At 37.8% G+C, this 17,438-nt stretch overlaps 2 protein-coding genes across 3 annotated transcripts; both read right to left on the bottom strand.

The window, feature by feature from the left end:
- Position 1: 1 nt before the first annotated feature.
- hpse (heparanase) lies at positions 2-8,103 on the bottom strand. The gene is made up of 12 exons (XM_072662829.1): positions 7,003-8,103; positions 5,368-5,513; positions 4,898-5,026; positions 4,526-4,699; positions 4,107-4,278; positions 3,469-3,516; positions 2,870-2,963; positions 1,874-1,980; positions 1,478-1,592; positions 1,247-1,371; positions 965-1,117; positions 2-862 (listed from the first exon to the last, which is right to left on the bottom strand). The coding sequence occupies exons 1-12, from the start codon at positions 7,242-7,244 to the stop codon at positions 706-708; spliced, it is 1,662 nt and encodes a 553-aa protein (XP_072518930.1). The 5' UTR covers positions 7,245-8,103; the 3' UTR covers positions 2-705.
- helq (helicase, POLQ like) lies at positions 7,232-17,173 on the bottom strand. Of its 2 annotated transcripts, XM_072662828.1 has the most exons (19): positions 16,685-17,173; positions 15,506-16,127; positions 15,094-15,272; positions 14,434-14,634; positions 14,172-14,244; positions 13,971-14,068; positions 13,784-13,882; positions 13,555-13,700; positions 12,894-13,133; positions 12,464-12,605; positions 12,262-12,366; positions 11,935-12,145; positions 11,328-11,485; positions 11,106-11,204; positions 10,578-10,751; positions 9,724-9,837; positions 9,121-9,255; positions 8,729-8,808; positions 7,232-7,290 (listed from the first exon to the last, which is right to left on the bottom strand). In XM_072662828.1, coding segments are annotated over exons 1-19 (3,078 nt in total). In that variant the 5' UTR covers positions 16,886-17,173; the 3' UTR covers positions 7,232-7,289. The 2 variants fall into 2 exon arrangements, with proteins under 2 accessions (XP_072518929.1, XP_072518928.1); XM_072662827.1 differs by lacking the exon at positions 7,232-7,290 and having other exon boundaries at positions 8,616-8,808.
- Positions 17,174-17,438: the final 265 nt, after the last annotated feature.

Below are 17,438 nucleotides of genomic sequence, written 5' to 3'. Positions count from 1 at the left end.
ATCAAGTTGTTATGCACATTAAAAACATTTAATTAAAAAATACACTGTTAAAAATTCAATTATACATACATGAACATTGATCAGTTCTCTTACAATGAAATAAAACAAAATAAAATACCTTCTGAACAGGAATGTACTTGAATTATGAGGATTATGTATCCAGTGTTTATTAAGCAGTTGATACAACTGAGTGGGTAACACCACTGCCAGTCAGGGGGTTTGATTCCCCACCTGGGAAAGTGCACTATGCTACACTGTTAAAAGTAAAGGTGCTACAAATAGTTCAAAGAACAAAGTTTGGTTCTGTAAAGACCCATGCTTGTTTTAGCCTTGTGTTAAATGTGAATTAAATTGGTAAAGATCAAACTCACATCTCTATTACAAACATGGTTCTTTATGGAACCAAAGTGGTTCTTGTATTTCATCACTCACAGGACCATTTGTAGCACTTACATATTTAAGTCCTTGGGCAAGGCTCCTAATGCTCCACTAAAAAGGCATTACACAAAAACATCTTTTCTTGAATTGTAAAAGTACATTTTTCCAAACTGAATGCCTGATTAAATAAATGTAAACATACTGACTTCGTTCCAGGTTTAAGGTTCTTTGGCACAAGTGCAACTCAGTGCAAAATTCATATTCAACTTCTGCAAAACAAACAGCAGCCTTGGTAAACCACCTCACTGGGCTTATACTTAGCCCTTATCAGCAGACAGGAGCATGTGCGTGTTTCAAAACATAAAAAGCAAAGGAGAATCCAGGCAGTTTAAGATGTTTTCCAGGAGGCAGGTCAGTTCCCTGAAGAGGAGGGAGTGTTTGTTCATCCACCATCTTCAGCAAAACTCCATTCAGTGTGACAGCCCTGCAAATGAAAGCACACTGAGCTGAAACCAGAATAGCATGACAGGGTGTAACCAAACATACTGGATGAACAATAATCTGGTAGGAGTGTAAGAACCCGCACCTGGATTTGAGCCCCTCCTCTCCTGGCTCTGGTGCCTGGAGCACATAGGCCTCAATGGTGCTGTTGGAAAAGCGGGCTGGTAGACTGATTGTGGCTGGATTTTTGCCCAAGTTAAGGGCGAACATCGTCACCGCACCTCGTCTGTAACTTGAACTGAAAAAGAAGAGAATCATGTAGAGTTTTTTTTTTAACAAGTCTTCAACAATAGCTGAACTGTTGGACTATGAAATGTCTCAAGAGGTGTTCATGAATGCTCGAGAGAAGTCAGTGGAGGTGCAGTACCTTTTTTTGTTAGTGCAATGAAGGTACACTCGTAATAGGTGCTTTCGGCCTGAGTTCGAGAGAACTGCTACTTTCAACACTTCAGGTCCTACTAGCCTTTTATACAGCAGTGACAGCCAGTAATCCTACCATAAAGAGAATGTAGCATAAAGTTACATTTCTAATTAAAAAAAGGCACAGCAATCATGCTCATCAGAATGGACATGGAAAACAACCCCCAGAGTTACGTACCGGAAGAGGATCAAGGTTAGTATTCACTAGATGGTATGTTCCAGAGCCGATCAACACCTGTCTGATAACAACGTTCAAACCTAGCTTGGCAGCAAGTCCAAGTTTGTCCAGCCACCTTCAGGAAACAAACACTGTTCAACCACACCATTCATTTATAAAACCTCTGTTTAAAAGAGAGCACCATAATGGATACACATTTTCAGGTTCAATGCAGTTTTACTATATGGTATGTGCTCAAATGCCTTGATTCTACACAGCTTATGTTACTGATAGTAGCATAAGTAATGATGAACACCTCCCTACATATAAACTTGAATAAAATACACAATAGTGCTTGTAATTCTACCCTGAATAGATTCATTCAGACCTTTGATCGAAATGAAATCAAGTACTCACATAAAACCAGCAACAAAAGTGTCCGAGAGGCCTATAGCACCACCTCCATATGCTGAGCTTGTCTCTCCCAGCCAGACTTTCTTCCCAGGAGACAGAGAATTCACAATCTACAAAAGACAAATATATGGCTTAATCAGAGGTTAATTTGAGAGTATTTATATCTATATTAGGTGAAGCGGAACATTTGCACGTCTGTCTAGTCCCTATAGAGAAATATTCCCAAAGCAATACGAACTCTCTAGTAGAAAGTCTTCTCTGAACAGTGAAGACAGTTAATCCAAAAAGGTCAGTATAAACTATTTAATACCCTTGATTTCAGAAGAAATGTTTCCCAATACTTTTGTTAATACAGTGTACCATGGTTTAGTGCATTTCAGAATTATTACTTAAGCAGTTCTCATAAAACTCTGAACCATGCCCATCTTAGGAACTAGGCTGTTTTTCTCTATGTGAAAAAAAAACATTTCCAACATTAGGCCCTAAACAAAAATGTCTGACATAATTTTCTGCCAATTGATCCTCTGAACTACACACTAAACTGACATCATTAGAGTTGCCATCTTATCAAAGTAATCCATGCAAACCGACCGAAGTTTGTCAATATTAACAGTAGACTTACTGTCTTGCAAACTCATTTGAATTCAAAGTGTTGGCTAATAAGTGGCTTGTTTGTTGTTTGTAGCATGATTTGTACTCTGACTGCCCAACAACCTCTTAATTCACAGGATCCAGCAACAATATATATATAAAATAAAAAAATAAAGATCAAACAAATTAACAGGATTAAGAGGATTAAATTTAAAAAATGGACATCCTGCATTTTAACCTCATAGTTATTGTTTCCTTTGAAATTAAATGTACTGGAGCACAGAACAACCAAAAACTCTTCAAATATTTAAAAACTACACTGTAATCAGCACTTGCATCAAACTCCATTACAGTGTTTTAATCGGAAACTTGCTGCAGGCTATGCTAAACAAGATAAGAATCTTTTACCTTAAAGACCTCGTTAGTTTTGTCAGCGAGTGTATCGAGCACTTCAGGATCTAGGAAATCCTCCAAGGATGTATCTCTACCATTAACATAATAGCTAATAAGAGAAAAGAACAACAGACAATGCAGATATTAATGAAATTAGATCTGGTATGGATGCATTAATTATGTATTACAAATATAATACAATAATAATAATAATAATATACAATAAAGAAAAATATTTATTTATTTTATATTGGATAAACAGACTGTTTATCCAATATAACCCAAGCCTGTGAATGTGTGTGCATACATTTGCACATCTGTGTCAGCAATGGGTGCAACTTAAAGCTGAATGCATTTCTTAGAAGGGGTGTCCACACACATGTATGACATTAGCTTTAATTAAAGCGGAAATACTGCATTTTAACCTCATAGTTATTGTTTCCTTTGAAATTAAATGTACTGGAGCACAGAACAACCAAAACCTCTTTAAATATTTTAAATATAACCCAAAAACTGTTCAAATATAACATACACATATAGTGCATGTTACCATGCATGTATGGAATTAGCTATATGGTGTATTGAGCATGAATAGTGATAACAGTAAAACATACTGGTGCCAGGTACATGCATCAATGGCCTTTGCTGCAGTCTCCAAAAATCTGTTAAAACAAACAGAAAATCGATTGAGTTTAGCTGTCAAATGCATTACTTCAATACAACAGCATTAAATCTGGTAATTGAAGGCTGAGCTCTTAGATGATTCACTGTTTTGTGTACTACATAGCAATCTGCACATACTCTTCTTATCAAAAGCTCAGAGACACGCTTTGAATTTTTTAGTGTAAACAAATATTTTAAATATTTGGGTATTCATGTTCATTAAGCATTTTAACTGATTTTATTCAATCCACATAGTCCATTAAATTATCAAAAGCATACAATTTGAGTGAGATGCCTATCCAGTGACATGAATATTAAATTCTTTTCATATTCTTTACACACACACACACACACACACACACACACACTAGGAAAACGGAGGTGACTTGTCTGTAGTAGTGGTGACCATCTTGTTAAAACTGTAGATATATACTTGCCGTAATTTTCTCCTTATTAAGCAAGCACGTTGTTTTACACATGTTGTGCGGACTATGTGTGCATTATTCCCATATTTTGTCCATTATGCCCGTGGTTTTTCCAATTTTGTAAAGAAATCCAGCATGATATTAACATTTATTGAAAACCATACCCTGTGAGTAAATCTTTGCGGTGGTCTCGTGGCTGACCAATATCTGGACCATAGAGGTCTGAGGAGCTGTAGAGTTTGGATTCCTGTAGGATTTTATGAAGATGGAGAAAATCCTGACCCAGCTGGTAACCATCTACTGTAATTCCTGCCTTCTTCTCATAGCTGTTGGGTTCTAGAGGAAAAAAGAGCAATATAAAATGTCATAGTCATAAAAGAATGCTTGCTTGTGATGAATGACACAATGACACAGATCTAATAATACCATTACTACCACTACTACTATTAATAATAATAATAATAATAATCGTAATAATAATAATAATTAATTATTATTATTATTATCAGAATATCACCTTAAAAACTGCAGCATTCTTCTGAAATATTAAAGCAAAAAGATAATATACAAAATCAAATCACACCATTGCCCAGCTCCCAAGACATGATGTACTGTCTGGATTCACAGTAGTTTATCAGCAGCTCAGCATTCTGACTGTCCCAGGTGTTGTCAGGTGTTCGGAACAGCTCGTTCAACCCAAATATCAGGTCCAATCCAGAGCAGTTTGCAAAGGCGTAGAGCAAGTCAACTGCATTTTCTGTTCAATCAGGAAATAAACCCAATAAATTAAACTCACTTAATGACTTAATTACATATACATACATGTATTACAATAACACACACACTTACATATATCTTAGAGTGAACTTTATCAGTAGAAAGAAAAAAAAACTATATTTATTGGCCTTGTACTATTCTTCCTATTATTCAGTGAGGAAAGGACTAACTTGCTTACCAGAGAAATTCACTTGGCTATATTTTCCCAGATGTTCTTCCATGTATAATATCAAGGCCTGCTGTGCCCATTCCTGCTTCAACTTCTCCTCCAACAGTGGAGGAAGCTCAAATCTACTACAGGAATCTCCTACAGAACAAGAGATGGTTTAATCACACAGAAACAAAATGTCACCATAATGAGATAACTGGAAAATGTAAACCAGAAGGCATGATTCTAGACAGTAATGGACATAAGGGCTTTTACACATTAACCACATACATTCAAAAATAGTCCCACTACTCTTTCCCTATATGTTCCCCGAAGTCACTTGGGCACAAGGGGAATTCGAGTGAATCAGGTTGCTGTTCTCCTATTAAGGCAAAACAGGAATCATGCTGAAGAAGTCAGATGACTACACTAAAGGCTCTAAACCAACAGTCTAGCCACTACCCGTGAAGTGAAATATATGTAAGGTGAAGACTGCATACCTAAATGATGAAAAGAACTTGTCCTGTAGTCTTTTGATCTGAAATATTCTCGCTGTGGGACGAACTGCATAAAATCTTGCTCAGTCCCTCCAAACCTCAGAAACGCTGGAGTCAAGGCTTTTGCAAGGGTTCTCAACTTTGGTGACCTGTAAAGTCAGATGTACACTCTAGTTCAGAGCCACAGCTGCTTACTAACAGGAAATAAACTATGGGAACAACCACTAATAACCAAACTATGAGAATACTGAGTTCTATGGAAAAGAGGAATGTTTCCAAAGCCCTTTTTAACTTAGTGGCTGTAAACAAAGTCATTTACAAAGATTTGATGGGAAATGGTGTGACGACCTTATCAGCTCACTTCTTTATAGTGGTGATAAAAGGAAGCAGGGGTTATTTACATTTACATTTACATTTATGGCCTTATCCAGGGCACATTACAAGGTTACTTGTATTACAGAGATGGGCTACTGTAGTTTAAGGAGTCTTATCTAAGGACTCTTATTGGTGTAGCGCAGCACAGTCACCCAGACCCGGAATCAAACACTGCAGTGGTGTTATATGTTGTGCCCCACACCAATCATTATGGTTATGATTTCAACAGTGCAAATAAAGTCATTTTCTGAACATGCGCCCCATATTTTCTTGGTATTGAAATGTAATGTTAATTTAACTGCATAATGTTAGTTATTTACAGTAAAAACTAATCCAAGACACAATTCAGATTGAGTAAAGTTCTTTAAAACAAGGAATGAATGCCCATGTTTACATCTTACCATTTTTATATAACAAAAAAACAGTTTAAAAAACAGAACCCTAGCTATATTTCATAAAACAGAAACTATTATGAATTATTTTAGACAGACAGATACATAGATCACTTGATTTAATCCCACAGGAAGTCAAGTCAAATTTATTTGTATTGCGTTTTTTACAACTGTTGTTGTCACAAAGCGGCTTTACACAATCAGTAATTAATAAAAGACAGAAAAAAGAAAAATAAATAATATAAAAACTTTGGAAAGACTTGGAAGCAAGCCAACAGTGACAGTGGCAAGGAAAAACTCCCTCAGAGCTGGAAGAAGAAACCTTGGAAGGAACCAAGACCCATCCTCGTCTGGTCAGAACCAATTATAAATGACTGATAAAAGTGACCAAACCATCCATACTGTTGAACTGCAACATATTTCTGATCATAATATATTAATCATGGCGTAGTATAACTTGATATAGTCATGGCTGTAATAAGAGTGGATGAGTAATGAGAGTAATGATGTTAATATTGGTAATGGCAGGTAAAGAAGAAGAAGAAGAAGAAGAAGAAGAAGAAGAGACATAGTACAGCAAAATAAGACACGAGTGAAAATAGTAGAAATAGTAACAGCACAGGGGCAGCTTAAATAAAAACCTTATATACAATACAAAACAAATGAGAGAGAACAACAACAACAACAATAATAATAATAATAATAATAACACTAAATTATATGAGTCTAGCACACTTTGTGGAGTCCTACTGGCTTCTGTTTTAGTGTTTGTGAACCTGATGTTAACTGTGGCAGTAATGTAGTTACTATAGTAAGGACCTGTGAAGGGTTTAATGGTTTAAAAACAAAAAAGATCTCCTCAAACACTCACCCAAGTAGATACATGTACTTCTCCTGGGCCATGAGACTTGCATCTATGGACACGGACAAGAACCGTTCGTCCACTTTTCTTTCCAACCTCGAAACATCCAGTTCAAGGGCAGCGGATTCAAACCCGTCCCCATTCTCGGGAGCAGGAACCGCCCCAGCTGGCAGTGTATGCATGAACACAGCAGCAGTTAAGAGGAGCGACGCAGAGGTGCCTGCTGAAATCCTGAGTCCCGGCTGCCTCATGGTGTCTAGGAGTTGTAGACTCGGCTACATCAGTGGCACTGTCCTTCTACTAGACAGAAACACTGTTTGAACTATTGGAAACGCATGACTCAGCCGCAGCCACAGACATTTCCTGTAAAAACCCGCTCGCACTGAAAGAAAGTGCAGCCAGACGAGAGACTAAACAAACAAGGCGGGATAGGAGCCGGTGGGCGTGGCCTGCGTTGTTACGTATCTCACAGCTGAATGAGGAGATTCGAGAGCGCGAGATGAAAGCTGTGCGCTGATTGGCCACAATCATTGCACAGCGATTGGCGAGCCGATGAAGGCGTGCTGGTCACAGACACTGCCTAAAAGGTTGCTCTGTAGGTAAACAGGTAAAGTACATCGTCTAACGATTTACAGCCTCCTTACCAGTAGTGAATACACTGTCCTCAATGCAGCCAGCTCTGTTACGACATGTAAAAAGTTACACAAGGCCTGCTTCTCTTCACTGTGGCTCTCACATTTCTGGACCCGGAGCCATCCCCTCCACCTTCAGTAGTATCCTGCTGCCTGTCCCATGACCGGGTAAATTATTGACCCGCATGAAAACTGCATACTCATGTCTTATGTGTGTTATGTGCCTGCCAGCCTCGTGACTTCCAGTTAATGATGTGTTTAACAACGTGCCACAAAATGCAGTACAATACAACACTGTACTCACAAACATGCCCTTTACCAAGGAGACTAGTTCAATCATACGTATGTCATGCTTTTGCAGAGCTAAGTAACACTAAGATAAACACCTGGTCCGCTCTAGCTAAACCCTACAGCACTGAAAATAAACTGATCAGCACAGTGATTTATCAGTCTACTCAGGCTTAAGTAGAGCTCAGTAACACTGAGATAAATAACTGATCAGCACAGTGATTTATCAGTCTACTCAGGCTTTAGCAGAGCTCACTAACACTGAGGTAAATAACTGATCAGCACAGTGATTTATCAGTCCACTCAGGCTTTAGTAGAGCTCAGTAACACTGAGGTAAATAACTGATCAGTACAGTGATTTATCAGTCTACTCATGCTTTAGTAGAGCTCAGTAACACAGATAAATAACTGATCAGCACAGTGATTTATCAGTCTACTCAGGCTTTAGCAGAGCTCACTAACACTGAGGTAAATAACTGATCAGCACAGTGATTTATCAGTCCACTCACGCTTTAGCAGAGCTCAGTAACACTGAGATAAATAACTGATCAGCACACTGATTTATCAGTCTACTCATGCTTTAGTAGCGTGGTCATTCAATATACTCACAATCCCAAACCTGCTTTTTACTATACTTTTTAAATGATTTATGCCTTCATGCTTGGGAAATCAAAAAAATGTCAAACTATGGTAAACAAATCATACAGAATGTACTGGTTTTATTTTAGTTACTCACATTTATATTAGCACCAATATTTACAGAAAGCTAAAAAAATAAATATACATATTAATTTACATAATAGATGAAGATTTACTATGATGGCAGATCAACAGGCAACATAAGTAGATCGTCAAACTCTTCCTGCAGGGCCTCTGCTTTCTCCTGTAACAGCATCTGAAACATTTTAAATGAAAGACTAAAGTTAAGAGTGTACATAACTGCTGTCCAATGAAAAACATGCATTAGTTTTCTCCATTTGAGCCCTGTAGCTCAATAAATCTATAGAAAGGCTCTACTTGGAATAAACGCTTATTTTACATTGGCTTCCATTTAAATTCAAGAACAGTTTGCCTTCTCCTGTAGTCACCATTGTAGAGATAGACAGTGATTGAATGGTAGGTTTTAACGATTTTTTTTACAGTGTTTACAAGTAACAACTTTCCATGATGATCAAAAACGGAAAACAAAAAGTTAAGTTGTACTAACTTTTGCAGACGCCACAATCTGATTGGCTTGCTTCTTAAAGAGGTTCTCCACTTTTTTGACCAATACATTTGGGTCAGCATTGGCAAGATGAGCTAATGTCTTGTAGCCTGCATTGTAGAGCTGCTTGGCCCGGAGCTGTAAACAAAGCAAGCAAGGGAAAGGTATAATTTTCAGTACTGAGTCATAATCAGCCCTGCAGCCATTTAAAAAAAACAAACAAAACAAAGAAAAAAAAAAAAAAAACATAGTAAGAATTATTATAGAAATACTGAAACTCAACAGGCTAATATAATGGAAAGCTATGCTTTAGCTTTTTAGCTACATTAGCTTTGTGGTTCCAGTACAGAACTAGTCAGACACACATTCAACAACACATCAAATTAGATTTTAAGTAAAGCATTCAGTTAAATTAGCGTGCTATTCATTGCTATACATATTATTTTGGATCCGTTTGGCATGATGGCATATCAATCCTTCAAAGTCCTTCAAATTGATAGGTATACTATTGAGCTGTTTTTCTCGAAAGCGTTTATAGTTGCATGCAGAATGAGAGAAAATGCTACAGTGGATATCTAACAAGAGGCGATGAGATTTGACACACACCTCCATTACTCCAGCTACCTCCATCAGGGGAATGAGCTCTGCCTGTACGCAGTAGGTCAGCCTGCGGGTCAACTCTGTGAGAAGAGCCTTATAGGCCCAGAACTCCTCCAACTCCTGCAAGCACAAGCCAAGACTGAAATGTGTACAAACTTGACCAAGGAGCAAAACCATTTCATGAATTAATTTATAAAAGAATTTATAGTTTTGCAATAACCCAGAGGGCCTAAACAAATGAAAACTGAAAGTAACAGTAGGAAATTACATTCTGTGGAAATTCTCACCTACACTTAAGTGGTTCATTGAGCAATGCTTTTAGTTCCATAAGAAACCATGTTTGTAATACAGATGTTTTGAGTATGAAGAATCTTGTATTCTAAAGAACATTTACAACAAGTACCAATTTACCAATTTAAAGGCTCTTTATACTCACCTCTATTACAACACACAAGTGGTTCTTCTATGGAATCACTCAAAGAACTACTTAAAAAGTTTATTTTAAAGAGTGAATACATTAATCACCATAATATGATTGTATGTGTAGGGGTGTAACAATTTACAAAATATATAATTTATTCCATATCATATAATAGTGTCTTGATTAAAGTATCATAATAGTAAAAATACTGTATCCAATTTGATAAACAGTAAAAATAAGCAGTACCAGCGATCGTGAAAGATTGTCCCCAGAAACACTGATCGGCCCAATTCTACTTTACAGGGTCTCATTTAACACTCTAGCCATAAGCTAACATGCTAGTCACAAAACAATGATAGGATACCTAATCATGCACTGGTACAGTTTGATATTGCAGTATTATGTACCCAGTGATATGTGGCATGTGTTTTGATCAAACCTCTGTAAAGTGCAGCACACAGGAGCAGAAAGCTGAGGCAGAACTGAGGAGAGTCTGAACAAAGCCTCTAGTCAGCTGGAACCTGTCGGAGACACTCCACAGGTTGGTCTCCCTCAGAAGAAAATAAAGCACCAGCGCCAGGTACAGCCTGTTCACCACCAATGTATCCACACTCTGAGATACACAAAAGACACAAATCACAAGTGAACTTGATGAAACCTTGCAATCTAATGAGGATTTCCCAGTCATAAGCGGATTTAGGCCGGCTAATTGCTATCGCTTCACTAACTTAATGATCAATGCATGAGCAAATGTGGATTTAACATAAGTACTTTATATGGACCATAAGGGGATTGAGATTTGAGAAGCAATACAGTTAATCAGATTTACAAATGGCATATGATATACTAAGTACAGCCTTCTTAAAAAAAAATAAAAAAAAAGACTAATCCAATTTAATCCCATGTAGAAAAGCATGATAAACAGTTCTCCCACGAATACAAATGCACAAAAGGAATGCAGTCTAACCTTCCTCACACTCTGTCCAGCTGCTTTCCTTGCCACAAAGCTCTCAGGAACCCCTATAGTAGCTGCCATTTTTTGTTCAGCAGGAGATAACTTTGCGAACTGAAAGAAAAATGTACTTTTATTAAGCACCATGAAGCTCTCACATTAAATGTATGTGTAAAATGTCAAAGTGCAACTGGTATAAGGTTTCATATGTACAGTCCAAGAGTGGAGGCTTCTAACCTGTGTGAAATAGATCATCCAGTCTGGTTTACACTGAGAAACCAAGTCATAAGGAGTGACCAGGTAGACCAAATGCAGGAAACTGTTAAGCAGCAGACCCTCCAGACCTTTTGACAAATCTTTGTAGAGGACATCACAGTAGCTTAGGTCTACAGAGCCTGATGAGGGGACAAAGAACAGTAAGTGTAACTAAGCCAAGCATAATGCTGAATCAAAAAAAGTAGTAGAATTAACTACTCAGTTCACAAAATGCCTTAAAAATCTAGTTATTTAATTAACCAGTCAATTATCTGGATTTTAAAGTCAATAAAACAAAGCATAATCCATCTATATATTTGTGTAAACATTAAAACTAGAACCCTAAATGGCAGATTAAAATGGAATTATTGAATTTTAGTTTTCACTGAGCTTGAAAAAAAGTTATGAGTTAATTATAAAGGCATGAGTTAATTATAAATAATTACAAAATGTAATTTCAATCAAATGTACAAATACTGCATTTACATTTTACATATATATTACATATATTTTTTCATATTAATTTTAATATGAAACATTAAACCTCATAATACAAAAAAAAATCTTTTCATACAACATAAAATCCCACCTTTATACGTTGCCCTTCCAAGCCTGGTGACTTGTAGACTAGCTTCAAACGGTGTATCCAAAGCAGCTTCAATGAGACCCTTTTGCTTTAGGATCTCAATGGACTCCAGCGTAAGCTCTTTAAGGCTTTTCTGAGGACAAGCCTGAGTCTCCTGGACACTTAGCAAAGTCCCAGACATAAAATCCACAACCTGCTCTGCAGACCGGGTTACCTATAACAATAACCATGCGGCCATTATTAACCAGTAACAGGGGTTATTAATCAAAATCACTTGAGAAGCTGAAATTGTCATTAGCTGGCTCTTATGCTGGGGACAAAAGCACCTACGTTAAGGCCAATAAGGGAGAGGATGAGGCTCAAAAGACCCTTAGACCCATCATGCAGCAGGTTGCTGTAACACTTCTCCATTGGTGCGGACACTAGCTTCTTAACCTATTGACAAACATAATGAACAGCCTCTAATATGTACTGTACATATTTATGAACATCTGCAGTGTATATAGTGATGGAATGAGATGCTGATATTTACCATGTCTTTATCTTTATCCTGTAGAATGAGGATACTCTCACCCACTGAATCAATACCAGCACGCCCTGCTCTTCCCACCATCTGCTTGTACTGACTCCTTTTTAAGAAGTCTGCACCCACATAAGGGGAGCGGAGTATCACCCTATGCATCACACATACACACAAAATAAGAATTAGTAAATGCAGCAAGTCATAAACACATAAAACTTCAACTTCAACATGCACTTTATGTCCAAATGTTTGCGGACACCACTTCTAATGCAAACATTCAGCTACTTTAAGTTGCACTCATCGCTGACACAGATCTGCAAGTGCTTTTCCTGTCCGCTTCACCAAAGTCACATAGTTGGTAGAGAATCAATATGATACTGAAGCTGTTATACAATGTTTAGATATGACAGTAATGAAACACACTCGAAACAAGACTGACCTGCGAGCCGGCAAGTTGATGCCTGCAGCCAGAGTAGAAGTGCAGGCGAGGAGACAAAGTACTCCAGAGGAATAAGCCTCCTCCACCAGCCTCCTCTCATCAGTGGTCAGGCCACTGTGATGGTAGGCCAAGCCAAAAGGCACAGTCCTCTGCAGCACTGGACACAGGGACCCATTTCCACCGTTTCTGAGCTCAGCCAGTAGGTTGGCCTTCTCTTTCTCTCTGTGCCTCAGAAAGTCTCTGTAAAATGTTGCACATTGCAGCTAAATTTTATGCCAATTAAAGACAACAAAAGTGTAATAAAAATGTCATTTTGAATTATACAGTTTCAATTTTTAACAATCTGATTGGTTAAAAAGCTGTGGTATTTCATGGGATGACAGCATAAAATTTCACCAACATCTCATTTCTAAGAAATATTAATAGTTGCTTACATGTGACCAAATTACATAAAAACAAGGGTGTGTTATATTGATTTACGTATTGTCAGTGTCACACAATAGTCTTGCATCTCCAAAATCGCATTTTACAGAAGGAGAAAAAACTATGAAATGAAATTCAATGAAATCTTCTGCAAGTCACTTTGAAGCATCACTGTCAGTTTCAAAGCATGTCAAAAAGTGACAAATGACAAAAATGGAAATACAAGGATTTTGCATACTTATGCAAATACTTGCAGATCATGCCAGCAACATTTTCACAGTTCTTCTTGGTAGCACAGAAAACCAGACAGGACTGCTGTGGTATTACTTCAGTTACCAGAGCAATAATGTGATCTGGGTCCATCTTCTGCATTCCACTGGAATACTACAAAAATGACATAGAAATTAATAAAATCAAGCAGTGAGAGAAATACCCTGATTAAGTACACTACAAAATGATTCCTTTACCTTAAAAGCTAGAAGACGTGAGAACCTGAAGCATTCCTCCTCCTTTGGTTCAACTTCATAAATACTATCCCTCAGCTTCACATACTCTTTCAGCTCAACCTGAGAAACAGCGATGTGAGGCCTGAACACTGGAATATTACCTAATGCATGTCATTTCAAATCAGTTTCCTGAAGATGTGATATTTACTGGTCTGAAGTCATTGGTATAGTTTTCGGCTCTCAGGAACCTCTGAAGATCTCCAATGTTGCCCAAAGTTGCACTCATTCCAATGATCTGTGAGCTCTCTGTAAAACATCAGGAAGGAAAGGAAAGCTTTAGTAGTATAAAAATCATTAAAAAAAGTGATGTTCCAGTTAGAATTACATTTCATTTGGAAGGTTTACTTACTGTTGCTGTACAACAATTTTGCCAGAGTCATTTCAAGAATAGCTCCCCTGCTGCCATCTCCAAGCATGTGGAGCTGCAATAATTTTGGAAGAAATTGAATGACAAACAACAAATGATTAACTGCATGTAATAGAACCCATCAGTATTTTTTATATGTTCAAATTGCATTGATACATACATTATTATGACAAAATGTGCTTTGCAAATCATATAGCACATAGAAATGTTACAGAGCATTAAATTCAGCCGTACTGGAACTAACCTCATCCACCACAACAAGCCCAATGTTGTCTAGACGTTTTGTTTCAATCAGTGAGTTAACAAGGCTGTGGCCTTTCTCGAGTGTAGTGATGTAAAGAGAGTTCTTGGTTCTTCTTTTCACTGGAGGGAACTTTCCCTTACTCCCAGCATATTCTTCCACCATGAAGTCCAACTCGATACCAAAACTAGCCAATCCTCGAACCTGAAAGATAGAATGAAAGGTTTTCGATGTAGTGGTGCGTCAATGTGACAAAGGTAATTTAACACCAAAATAACAAAAGTTAGAGTCCATAATAATAATAACAAAAATATGTATTAAATGACATAGGAAATACTCCCCCTTTTAGCCTGAATAAAATCCTCAGACTATTTTCAAGTGTTAAATAGTCCCTCCAGTCACATTCTCATAATGGTAGTATTATACTAAAATGGTGAAATAAAAAGAGGGACATTTTCAGATTCCATAATGGACTAAATGCTTCCAAAAAGCTAATCAAATCAATCTGTTGTGATTATTAAAAAAGAGCCCTTACAAAGTTATCAGTTATTAAGAACTACAGCTGTATGTTGTGTAATACTGTTAAAGACCCTCACTGATTCTTGATCATTTGATAATCATTGATACAGAGAGAAACTCAAATGACAGCATTATGTTCTTTACCTTTTCTTGCACCAAGGCTACATATGGCAAGATAAGCATTGCATCCTTCTTTTTACAAAGAAGCTCTTTAAAAATGAGAATCTCTGCCACCAGGGTCTTCCCACCACTGGTTGGTAGAGAGTAGATAAGGTTCGTTCTCTGTTTCACAGAGTCCAGATCCAGACATGCCTTCTGCCACTCTGGAACAAAACGAAGACAGTGTCGTGTAAGCATTGTGATTATCCTATCTACTTCACTGAGACCTCCAATTTGCATCAGTGTGCTTTCCTAACTCTCAAAACATCAGCTAATCAACATTCTTCACCGCTGACTATCAATAAACAACCTATACTAATTGAGAGCCCCTATAGCTTGAATTAAAGATTGACAAGGAATTCTATGCAGTGTATTATACACAATGTACATTAATCACCATACAAGTCCTGGATTCCCTTTAGTCTCATTATTAAATCCTTGACTTTGGATGGGAGCCCAAAGAAAGGGCCAAGGTCCCCTTCCTTAGATACAGATTCAATAGTCTGCATGGCAACACTAATTTCTTCACTCATCGCAGCTTCCTTCTGCAGAGCAGTCTTGGAGATCCTGTTGGATGTGCCTGCATTTTCCAGCATCGCCCTCTTTAGCTGGTCTGTCATACTCCGTCTAGCTTTTGGGACTGGTTTCTTAGCATTAAGGGTTTCTGCAGGAACAGAAGTCAGCTTTGAGTGCTTCACATCTGGAGTGGAAGTGCTTTCCATGCCCAAACTGCACTGTCGTTGTGGGTTTGACACATCTTGCTGAAATGCAAGCTGAGAGCTTGGGAAGTCCCTCAGTGATGTATCAGGAAATTCCTCTGTGAAGATAGAGTCGGTGAGATCTTCCTCACATGACTGTTTAACAGCGTTTTTAGAAGGAAGTGAGTCATAGCAAACATTTGTTGTGACAACATCATGTTGTTCTGCTTTCTGTTCCACATCTTCCAGTTTGGCCAGGAAGGAGCTGTCACCAATGATGCTGTCATAGCCATCAAAAAGGTCCTCATTGTCACTGCAGCACTGGGAAACAGTCAGAGATAAATAATGAGGATCTCACATCTTCCAGACATGATTCAGAACTGCAGGTTACAAGTAAAGGTAGCTATTGCAAAAGTGATCACTTAGAATTGTAAGACATTGTTGGGAAATAGCAATTGCACACAAAATGAAGATTTCTGTAGGGCATTATAATACGTCCATAGTAATCTGTATTATCCTCTCCATGTGCCATTGGTCCCTGTTAAATTACATGTGGACCAATGCTGATGTATATTTTTTGTGCACATATCTGCTGAAACATTTTTAACATTCAATAAAAATAAAATCAATGTTTAATTGAGTTATATTGAGTTATATTTTTAATTACAGTCAAATGGTCCAATAACAGCCATTAAATAATATTTCAAAATAACAGTTAAATCTAAACAGGTGTCTGATGCAGATACTTTCAATGAACTGATGAGGACATCATCATGCATCCTTCACACTAAGCCATTCTTACCAGGATCTCGCAGTATTACTAACCTACATATATTTTCATCATACAAGACCAAGGGCTGATCAGGTAAACAAACTACCTGCTCGACTCTGTTCTCCTCGGTCTTGATTTGAGAAACGGCGCTGTGTTCAGGGTTTGCAATGCATTTCTCAACTAATGCACTTTGCCTTTTCTTGGCTGGAGTGAAGTTACTCCTCACACCCTCTCTAGACCTCTTCTTGGACGACCAAGCGTTGCGTTTAACAGCGATTCCACACGAGTTGTCAACGTCCGTATTCATATTTGCCTGTTTATGTCTAACTGAGACACATCCATCACTCTACTATGGTAGCGAGCACCAGCTGCAAGTCACATCTGGCTAACTTTCATCTAAAGACAGATAGATAGAGAGCTATCTCTATCTCTATCTAACTACAGAGAAGCAGATATCCTAACGTGGCTAGCTGGGCCAAGCCCAGCGAACCATGGCAATCCCGCGTTAAGCTTTGCCAAAACTTATGTTGTGTTAGCTGTTGTATCAACAGCACAGCACCAGCTCCAAACTGGGCCTGAATTACCCTGCCTGTCATGCAGACGTCGGATACTTTTGTTATTAAGAGACTTTTAAAAAATACAATCGAGGAAATGGACCAATGACGCTCCAGTATTTGCCACCCGTGACCGGCAATGACGTACATTTAACAAAATAAAAGTCCACGTGACGATTTACTGTTAAATAAAGCTTCTCGTCAGTTTAGACAATATCCTAATTGTTTATATTATAATTCTGGCATATGAAAGGTTTATTTCTTTTTTTTCTTCTTTTATTTCTTTATTATTATTATTATTATTAT

Source organism: Salminus brasiliensis, chromosome 18 (assembly GCF_030463535.1).
Source record: "Salminus brasiliensis chromosome 18, fSalBra1.hap2, whole genome shotgun sequence".
NCBI lineage: Eukaryota > Metazoa > Chordata > Actinopteri > Characiformes > Bryconidae > Salminus > Salminus brasiliensis.
Note: the sequence above shows the minus strand (reverse complement) of the source record. Positions and strands in the feature narration are given on the sequence as shown.